Source organism: Aegilops tauschii, chromosome 5 (genome assembly GCF_002575655.3).
Source record: "Aegilops tauschii subsp. strangulata cultivar AL8/78 chromosome 5, Aet v6.0, whole genome shotgun sequence".
NCBI classification, from domain to species: Eukaryota; Viridiplantae; Streptophyta; class Magnoliopsida; order Poales; family Poaceae; genus Aegilops; species Aegilops tauschii.
Genome location: NC_053039.3, coordinates 547,569,942 through 547,580,415, shown reverse-complemented (window position 1 = coordinate 547,580,415; position 10,474 = coordinate 547,569,942). Strand labels below are relative to the sequence as shown.

Here is a 10,474-nt window from a genome sequence, read left to right as displayed (position 1 = left end):
GTAGATGCTGGCAAACTCTGTTGCTAGCTCCTGCTTCGTGACTTCACCAGACTCCACAAACACAATCCCTACATTCTTCAACCACCCTGTGTGTTGGACATTCACATCAGGGGCATCCAGGTGGTAGAACCCCAGCTCTGGTGCCGCACTCCCAACAAATTTGGCTGTTGAGTGAGGCTTCTTCCTTACTGGGCAATCTTCTACTTTGTGGTTGATCATTTTGCAGATGAAACAATTCCTGGGCTTCGTACACTTGTCTTTGTGGTGCCCAAGGTCACCACAAATGTAACAAGGACATCAGACCCGGATTAGCTGCCAGAGTTCTCTGATTCCCTTCCTTGCTCTTCTTCTGCTGGTTCTTGGCTTGAGATCTGATCTGTTGCTGGCCTCTATTATGGCCCTCACCTTGGGTTCCCCTTGTCCACCGGACTGCCCTTGCATCAGCTGCGGGGGAGCGAACCACTGCTGCTGCGGGCCTCCCCATTGCGGAGGGTAAGTTCCAGGGAACTGACCTGGGAAGGCCCAAGGCGGCGGTGGACCTTGGAAACCGAAACCGAAGAACGGCTGCTGTGGCGGCATCCCGCTCCCCTGGTTATTGTGCTGCTGGTCCGGAGGCCAATTGTTCAACGGGTCTCCTCTTCCTCCACGGTTCTTGGTCCGGCCACGCCCTCTCCCTCCATCTGCCATGGTGTCTGGATCGGCGGCGGCGGCAGTCGCTGTGTAGTGGTTGGTTGAAGGAGGCGGAACCCTCGTTTCCCCTTCCCTCTCGCACCCTTTTATAGCCTCCCACAGCTGACGGTATCTCCCCTCTGCCTCATCACCATGAGCATCTGGCATCTTGGTGGGCGAGCTGGCTGACGCGTCAGCCTTGGCAGAGCTTTGAAACTTGGCGGTTTTCCTTCTGCTCACGCACCTGAATCCACCTAAGGCTTTCATGATTAGCAGAGCCTCTGCTCTGGCGCCCTGCTTCATCACGGAATCTGCTACTGGGATGAGATCAAGCTCGCTGCCAAAGCGAGGCTCTCCTGTGGCTGGAGTCTCCAGAAAGCCTCCCAGCGGATCCGCCTCTCTCCTTGGCGAATCCCTCAAGCGCCCAGGAGATCACCTCCGCTGTCGGTGTCGATCTGCTTGCCGTAATCAGCGATAGCTCGTGGTCCGTAGCAAATGCCATGATCCTGGTCATGAGCTTTTGAGCCGAATCACGCCCCTCCTTGGGATCCTCATCGCTGCTGACCCTCGTAGCATCAGCTCTGAGATCTCCTCTTCATCTCGATTCGGAGTCCCTGAATCTGCCTCTTCTCCCTCCTCTCTCATGGTGGGTGGGTGTGTTCGGGGGCATGGGCTCCTGCAGCGTATCCCTCCAGTCCCCCTCCACCGAGAAGATACACTCGGCCGCAGCGCTGTGCATCCCCTGACTGGCCCGACAATGCTCATGCACTGCACAGTAGCGGCCCTCGTCAGTCGATTTTGTTCTATTGGCAACCTTTTCTTTGAGATTCAGGCGCTGTAGCTGCAACATTCCAGATCCGGTGTTGGGGACAGGTAAGTCCACGGATCTACCCTCAGAACTTTGGGCAGAAACCTGATGGCCCCTTCTCAATCTCGACTGGTCACTGGTGGTGAGGGCGAGAGCTGCACAGGTGCACCCGCCGGCAACACCCCCAGCACGCACTCCCACCTCAGCGCCCTCCGTGGATCCTCCAATTTCGCCTCCGCCCTCGCCCACAGCACGAATTCGGCCGGCGGTGAGTCGGGGAAGGCGGTCATCCTTGCCCTTTCCTTCGCCGTAGCCTCTTCGAAAATCTTCCTTGCCAGAATCCTCTGCTCCAAATCTGCCCTCCTCTGGCACGTCTCTGCATATTTCACCGCCGCGGCTCTGGTGCATGGATCTATCACCGCCGCCACCACCCGATCCGCTGCCTTCCATTCCTGCACGCGCTAGATCCACGCCGCGGTGGCGTCGCGGATCCTGGTCACCCGCTCCACCCAACCCGAGCCCCTGTCACCATGAGGACTCCCTGCAGAACTGGTGAAATCAATCTCACCATCTCCGGGAAGGCTTCTAGTATGTGGGGGGGGGGGGGCTCGAGGGGGGGAAGGGGGTGCGGCTGCGGCTGCGGTCGCCGCCCGCGGTCCTCGCCGACGAGGAGGCATGCCACGAGGTGGGGGCGGTGGGATCTGCGGTGGCGTCGGCAATGGCGTGTGGGAGGCTTGGAGTCGCCGTGGTGTCGCGTGGGGGGCATCACTTCGTGGGTTCTCCCCCGAGGCGGAGGTATGGGAGGTGGTGGTGGGTTTGGTGGAGGAGGTGGCGCTGTCAGTGGCATGGGCAGCGGTGCCGGTGCAGGGTTTGGAAGCGGAGGAGGTGTGGGAGCGAGCGATGGGCTCGGAGGTGGAGCGGGCGCGGGTGGTGGTGTTGGCGCTGGTGGTGGAGGTGGATTCGAAGGCGGAGCTGGCGGCGGCATGGGTAGCGGTGGTGGAGGTGGGTTTGGAGGAGGAGCTCTCCAGCAGAGCATTTCGCAACCAAAATTGGTCCCACTAAAAACCTCCATTGCCATGCGTCGATTTCAAGATGTAATTGGGTTGTTCCTCTAGTATTATTTGCAGCAGTCGAATTTGACATAGATCGAACCGTCCGGCCGGGTGCCGAACAGAAACATACGGTCTTGTTCTTGTGCTCGGAGACTGCGAAGCGGGCGAGGTCGTCGACTCCACGATGCCTCCCACGTCGGCAGCCTTCTCTCGTGCGCTCTGCATCTGGGTCTAAATAAACGGTAGGACGAGGGTGAGTAGTAGGAGCAGGAGCAGGGCAGGGGCAGCCACTGATCGTAGGACTCGGTGTTATTTCCGCATCTCCGTCGATCGGGCTCGGCCGCAGCGGCGGCGGAGGGCAGAAGATGGCTCGATTTTGCGGCGGCGGACGGTGCCGATCCGGGAAGGGATACTGCAACAATGCTAGAGAGTGTGGAAGAGAATGTCCAACGCGCGCGTATCACGACCGTCAACTCGGGATCAGACGGGTCCGAACTAGGGCGGCCCAGCTAATGACGCTGATCTGGTACTGCTGAGATAGCCAGTAGCTTTGCAGTCCAGCTATTCGTCCATGGGCAGTTGGGACGTGCCTCGAATTTGCAGATTTAGCTTAAAATCATGGCCACTGCTACGCGTCGACTGAATTCTCCTGGAAATCAGTCGGGTTGGTAGCCGTCTGATCCGCCAGGATCTGGATGCGCGTAGCCATCTGATTCAGTCAACGCAGAAACAGAAATAAAGACCGCTTTGTTCTCCTCGCGTCGCCATAACGCACAGATGTGTAAAGACCATCGCCGGCCGGGCCGATTAGGTCTCCGACGAAGAGGGCCGCGCTGCCGATTCGCGCGCCCCGCTGCAGCCGCACCCAAGTGATGCTTGCTCGCTGCGTGAAAGATACGGGTGCATCGCAGCACGCCGGGCACCTCGCCGTCGGCAGTTGCAGCACCGCGCCCTTTCGAATCAGGCAAGAAACCTGTGTGTTGCATTGCAACGCCGGGCACCTCGCTGGAAAAGCGCCAGCGGGTGCCACCATTGGAGCATCGGTGGAGCACGGTGACACAGCGCGAGCCGGTGATGGCGGATGCTGCGACACAGATTGCGGCGGCGACAACGGTTGCTGCTATGCAGCGTGCGACGACGGCGGCGAATGCTGCGACGTAGCACATGGCTGTGACAGTATGTGACGGTGATGGAGGATGCTATACGACTTACGATGGAGCGCATGGCGGCAAGGCGGATGCTGCGATGCAGTGCGCGACAGTTAGAACGGTTGCTGCTATGCAGCACGCGCGCTTCGGCGGACTCTGCGATGAAGCACACGACGGCGACGGCGGACGCTGCGATGAAGCACGCCGCGGCGACGGCGGACGCTGCGATGAAGCGCACTGTGGGAAGCTGGCGTGCCCTGCTCCGTCCCTTAGGCTGGTCATAGTGGGGAGTAACTTAGACTAGTGTCATGCATATGATACTAGTCTAAGTTACTACCTTCATAATGCAAAGTAACATAATAGTAGTATCATAGATGGCTTTATTTATTAGCTCATAGACTCATCTTGTCTTGAAAAGCGCTATGTTACATTAACATATTATGTTACCACCTCTCATCAATTACTTGCCACATAAGCAGAATTTTTTCGAAGTGCGCTATGTTAGTAGATAAGTTACTCCCACTATGACTAGCCTTAGTCGCGTCGGTGGCCGGTGGTAGCTTCGCTGCTGCTTCATTGGTCAAGAGAATGGCATACGGGAGACAGAGCGCGAGGAAAAAAGATTGTGTGGCTGTTGGAGATGGAAGGAGAAAGCGGTGAGTGGATTCCCGAGGACACGTGGTAGGAGAGAGAGGCAGCTTACGCATCGGTCTTATCAGTCGGGCAAAAACAAGTGATTTCCTAAAATCATTGCTCTCCAAACAAATGACGACCAAGGTATTATACATCATGTCATCTCTAGTAATGAATCAAGCATGCATGATGAACAGCTCTGTTACGTAATATATATGCAGGGCCCTGGGAGAAACAAAGGGATCTATGATCTATCCCATGATAAATTTTCACATTGACAACATCACAAGCCTTTTTGCAAGTTCACTCATAGTCCTTATGATTGATCAAGAAACTTCTGAACATAGTTATTTATATTCAATACAGCCTGCACGATTCAACCCCGGCAGAAAAGCAGGCATGTTACGCAACAAGGAACAGAGTTTATCCTCTGCCGGCTTGAACTCCACGAGCTGCCTGGGATTGGAATCCGGCCACGGCTTCTTCCACACCTTGGCTTCATATAGCTGCTTTCCCCAGCCTTCACTGACCTGAATTGTAATGTAATACATCCAGCCTGCAACAACTTGCTGCTTCACCTTCACCACTTTCCGGAACTCCAGCACAGCATTCTGCAACAGGAGCAGCACCAAGATCATTGATCCAACTAAAAAGAAACATTGTCACTCATGCCCAAAAGTACTGGATAATTATTGGTAATTTCAAATCCGAGAAATCTTTTTTGCTTTTTAGTTGAGATAAAATCCGCAAACTAGGAGAGCACCCATCACAGTAATTAAACATCCTACCCAAATACTCGAGGCTTCCTAACTTTTTGCGGAAAAAGTTACGGAAAAACTAACGCCCACACGTGTGGGTGTTTGCACATTGCCCACACGTCTTCACCATCACTCATTTTGCCACGTATGAACAAATGACATCAGCAGAAATCTTTTTGGTTTTCGGCTTAAAAATATTTTATCTTCTAATTAAAAAAGCGAATTAAAAATCTGTTTTCACCATTAAATCCGTCTCGACGAGATCTTCAAAACTAGACCCAATGTTGGTATGTTTCGGTGAATTTTTTTTTTGCCCAAAAGCTGCCATGATGTTTACACTGTAATTGCCATAGTGCTTAAACTAAAGTTGCCATGTGGCAATTTTAGTTTGTAGATCATGGCAATTTTAGTTTTTATGATGACAATTCCAGTACTTTGATCTTGAAAATATTTTTTTGTATGAACCATGGCAATTTTAAATGCATGTATCATGGCAATTTTAGTTTATGGTGCATGGCAAGTCTAGTTTCTTAATTCCCCGTTTTATAATATGTCAAAATTTACTTTTAAATGTAGAAGAAAATAGCTGAAACATATCATGACAACTTCAGTGTAAACATCACGACAATTCATGCGCAATAGACATGACAATTTTTAACCAAAAAAAATTCGTCGAAATATATTGATATGAGATCTAGTTTCGAAGATCTCGTCGCGAGGGATTTAATGGTGAAAACATAACTTCAATCGGATTTTTTTATTTAAAAGATAAAACATTTTAAAAACAGAAAATCTAAAAAGATTTCCACATACATGCATGCGGTGACATGGCGTAATCTGTGTGTTATAGAGCGTGTGGGCGGGTTTGGCTTCCACCACACGTGTGGGCGTTAGGGTTGTCCAAAAGTTAGGTATCAGGATGAAATCAAATCAAATCAAATTGCAGATACTCATATTATTTACAGCGGTCGACTGAAGCAACCGTCGGGCTGGTTGATGACACAGATTCAGTTTCGGTTGGACCTGACTCACGAAGAAGGACACGAGGAGAGGAGAGGGCTTACGGTGTTGCTGTTGTGCTCGGAGATGGCGAAGTGGGCGAGGTCGACGACGCCGAGGTCGTTCTCTGCCCCCGGCCAGTCCTCGATGCCTCCGTGCACCTTCTCTGGCCCCGGCGGATCCTCGATGCCTCCGAGCGGTGGCGGCGCGTCTTCCGCGATCTGGTTCAGAGTAAACGGTTGGACGAGGGTGAGTAGCAACAAGAGCAGGGCCACCGATCCTAGAACTCGATGTCTCCACATCTCGATCGACCCGCCGTGGCAGAGGTTGCTGAGATTCAGCTGGGACGCTGCTGATTCTCTATGAGCAGGACTATTTATTAAGTACGTATTAAGTTCGTTGGAATTTGATTATAACTACAAAGTTGATTTTTTCTGACCGGCCGGTCCAACCACCGACGGGTTTTGCTGCACGCCGAGTTCCTGTCGTTCCGCTTCGCCGCCTGCGCCAAGCTGCCGCCGAGTTCTTTTTTTTTTGAATGGGCTAACCCCCTTTCCATTGCAAAGAACGGAAATACAAATAGTTCAAGAAACATTGAGAAGAAAAGAGAGGTAGCGAGTTCAACACACTGCTAGAAAACCCACCGCATTCGCCCGTCATCGAACAAATGCTATGGGGCCTGACAGCACCAAAATGAACTAGCCTATTACAAGCCGAGAACAACGGGGCACAAACCCAGAAACAGCTGGGGTATGAGATGAAAATAGTTCGGGCAACAAAGGCCCTGGCATGGTTATCAGTACCAGGAGACCCTGTTGGGCTGTGTTTGTTTGTGTGTGTGTGCTATGGCCCAAAGGGCCCATACCTGTAGCATATATATGTATGTATAGCAGCTGAGTAAGAGAATAGAGATTCTAGTGTTTTCCCCAACCCACTGTCTTCATGGTGTCAGAGCCCAGGCGATGGCGACCGAGATCTAGCTGCTGCCGGTGAAGTGGTGATGCAGCGGTGACGTCAGGCTGCATAGGAGGTTTTTGGGTAGTTTGTGGTGGTGCAGAACACCGGAGCCCAACTGTGGGTGTTGCGGCGGCGGGATTGGCGGACGGTGAGACGGGGAGCAGATTGTGGAGGTCGTTGGTGGTAATCGGCGGCGTGCAGCGGAGCTCCGACATCAGCCGACAAGCGTGCAGCCAGAGAATAAGCTCCAGGCACGGGCAGCAGTACCAGGCGGAGGAATACTACTGCCCAGGCAGAGGCGCTGTGCAGTTGCGGAGGCCACGGCCTGCTGCGCGCGTGCGTACAACCACTTGCAGGCCTGCGGTGCTGGGATGTGGTGGTGAAGGCAGGAAGCTGGGTGAGATCCCCTTCAGTTGTGGCGGCTAGTAGGTTGCAAGGGAGGTGCCTGGTGCGTGCTGTGTGTGGGAGCAGAGGAAAGGGGATCTGGCGAGGTAGTTAAGAGGAAGATTACTTGTTGCTTCAGCAAGTAGAGAAGAGAAGAGGAACAGCTCTGCTTGTTGCAGTGCTTGAGAAGTGAGTTCATTACTGAACCATGGGGGAGAATCAGGGGATTCAACAAGTTCTTGAAAATTTGGCTCAACTTATCACTGCAAAGGCAAGGGATGCATCATCTAGCAATGCAAATCATGCCATGTACCGAGCCGACACAGAAAATTGAGTTGATGCCAAATGACATCAAATTGAAGGGTATCAAGAATTATTTGAGCTGGTCGAGGAGGGCATTGCTGATTTTGAAGACAAAGGGACTTGAGAACATTGTTGAGGAGGAATCAACTGAGCCAGCAGATAAGACAAGTGCGGAGTGGAGGACATGGAGTACTACCAACTCATTGGTGGTGGCATGGTTGTTAAATTCTTTGTCATCGAGCATTGCTGCAACTGTTGAAACCATCTCAAGTGCATCTGAGGTGTGGAAGACTTTATCGAAACTCTGGAAAAGGAAATGTGATGCTGATGGTTGAGACACAAGAGAGAGTTAGTGATCTGAGGCAGGGGGTACTCTGTAATGGAGTATGTTGCTGAGTTGCAGCGATTATGGGCTGACTTAGATCACTATGACCCTCTCGAGTTGCCACATGCAGATTGCATACCTAGTGTTAAGAAGTAGATTGAACGCAGGAGGGTGATAGAATTCCTTAAGGGTTTGTATTCAGAATTTGAAGGGAGACGAGCTACTATGTTCCACCAACCCACTCTTCCCAATCTGGAGGAAGCTATAGCAACAATTTCACAAGAGGAGATCAGCTGAAAGTGATGAAGAACAATGTAGCAACTCCATCACGTTCTGCCTTCATAGTAACCAGAAACAATGAGACCAGAGATTGTTTCAACTGTGGTGAGACGGACTTGAGTCGTAATTGTCATGCCCCGCGCAGGCCAACCCGTGGAAGGGGTAGAGGATATGACCGAGGTGGACCAAGAGGAGGTAGGGGTCGAGGATATAGGATTGGTCACAAAGCAAATGTGGTGATACAAGAAGAGATATCCCATGGCAAAGTTGAAGTCTCTGTAAAAGAGTTAGAAGAGTTGAGGAAATTGAAAAAGAAGATGGAGAGTACTACGGGTGATAAAGTCCAAAGGGACTCCACATTTGGTGATTTTGCTCACTTTGCCTATGCTAATGAAGGTAACTGTGCTCATACATCTACATTCTCACTAGTGTCGCAACCAGATTGGATTCTTGATTCGGGTGCATCTAAACATGTCGCGGGCACATCAAATGAGTTTGAGTCGTATACTCAATATCCATCCACACGTAAAGAAACTATCCAAACAGTTGATGGCACCTCACAACCCATTAAAGGTGTTGGCATAGTACAATGCACACCACTTATTAAATTTTCATAGGTTTTGCATGTTTCTGCTTTCCCGATCAATCTTATCTCAATGAGTGCTTTGATTGATGATTTGGATTGTCGGGTAATTGTTGACCGAAAAATATGTCTAATTCAGGAGAGGGAGACAGGGAGGAAGCTTGGGACCGGAACCAGGCGTAATGGGCTATGGTACATGGATCGTGAGGTGCCAAACAATGTAGTGTCTACGGTGTTAGCAGTAATGATGGGCGAGAAAGAAGCTACGGTGATGCTTCTGCATTGTAGAATGGGGCACATGTCTTTTGATAAAATGAGCAAGGTCTTTCTTGATGTAATGTGTGGAGTGGATAAGAACAAGCTTTTGTGTGATGCTTGTGAGTTTGGCAAACACACAAGGACATCTTATGTGAGTAGAGGGATTAGGAGTATATCTCCTTTTGTACTTGTTCATTCTGATGTGTGGACATGTCCTGTTATCTCTCTTAGTGGAATGAAGTATTTTGTTACATTTATTGATTGTTACTCTCGCATGACATGGATATACCTTATGAGGCACAATGATGAGGTGTTCAACTGTTTTATGGATTTTTATGATTATGTGAAAAATCAGTTCAACACACAGGTCCAAATTATTCGGACCGATAATGGGATAGAGTATGTGAACAAGGAATTTGGTGTTTTTATGTCAGCACAAGGTATAATGCATCAAACCTCTTGTCCAGGTACACCTCCTCAAAATGGAGTGGCAGAAAGGAAAAATCGTCACATCTTGGAGGTGGCTCGATCATTGATGTAGAAAATGAATGTGCGAAAATTCTTGTGGAGTGAGGCTGTAATGACAACTACATATCTCATCAATCGTATGCCATCAAGAGTGATTGGGATGAAGACTCCATGTGAAATGTTGCTTGGTGAGAACAAATTTGTGGTTCCACCGAAGGTTTTTGGATGCACTTGTTTTGTTAGGGATCATAGACCGTCGGTGGGGAAGCTTGATCCACGTGCAGTGAAATGCATCTTTATTGGATACCCTTCAGGACAGAAAGGTTACAAGTGTTGGAGTCCTAGCGAACGGCGCACATTTGTGAGCATGGATGTGACATTCAGGGAGTCTGGGCCGTTCTATGGAGAGAAGACGGACCTCAGCTTGTTATTTGACTTCGACTCTCCTAGCATGAGTGATGCTAGTCGAGAGAGGGAGAGTGAACCATTGAGGACAAAGGAAGATGAAACATCGAGAATTGTAGTTGGTTCAATTCCATGTCCTCCTATGGAAGATGGAAGTTGGAGAAAGCTAAACGAGGAAGGAAATTTGAGAGTGTATACAAGGAGACAACCTGTAAGTGACAAGATATGGAGCAAGCCCTATAAAGAAGCAAATTTAAGAGTGTATACGAGAAGAAAATTGCAACAGGTGCAAGGGGAGCAACCACATGTTATTGCTAAAGGTGTTGAATCATCTAATGATAATCTAGGTGCTATAGATGATTCACTAGAGTTACCGATTGCCTTGAGGAAGGAAGCTCGAGCTAATGCTGGAAAACCCCCAGAAAGGTATGGATTTGATAACGAT

General features: G+C 50.3%; 1 protein-coding gene and 1 long non-coding RNA gene across 2 annotated transcripts; one reads left to right on the top strand and one right to left on the bottom strand.

Moving 5' to 3' along the window:
- Positions 1 to 4,482: 4,482 nt before the first annotated feature.
- On the bottom strand, positions 4,483 to 6,416 carry LOC109749802 (cysteine proteinase inhibitor-like). Its single transcript, XM_020308741.3, has 2 exons — positions 6,133 to 6,416; positions 4,483 to 4,921 (listed from the first exon to the last, which is right to left on the bottom strand). Exons 1-2 carry the CDS (start codon positions 6,367 to 6,369, stop codon positions 4,658 to 4,660), a joined length of 501 nt encoding a protein of 166 aa, XP_020164330.2. The 5' UTR covers positions 6,370 to 6,416; the 3' UTR covers positions 4,483 to 4,657.
- Positions 6,417 to 6,548: 132 nt separating this feature from the next.
- LOC120965420 (uncharacterized) lies at positions 6,549 to 9,417 on the top strand. Its single transcript, XR_005758364.3, has 2 exons — positions 6,549 to 8,711; positions 9,038 to 9,417. It is a non-coding gene; the product is annotated as an uncharacterized lncRNA (long non-coding RNA).
- The last annotated feature ends 1,057 nt before the right edge of the window (positions 9,418 to 10,474 follow it).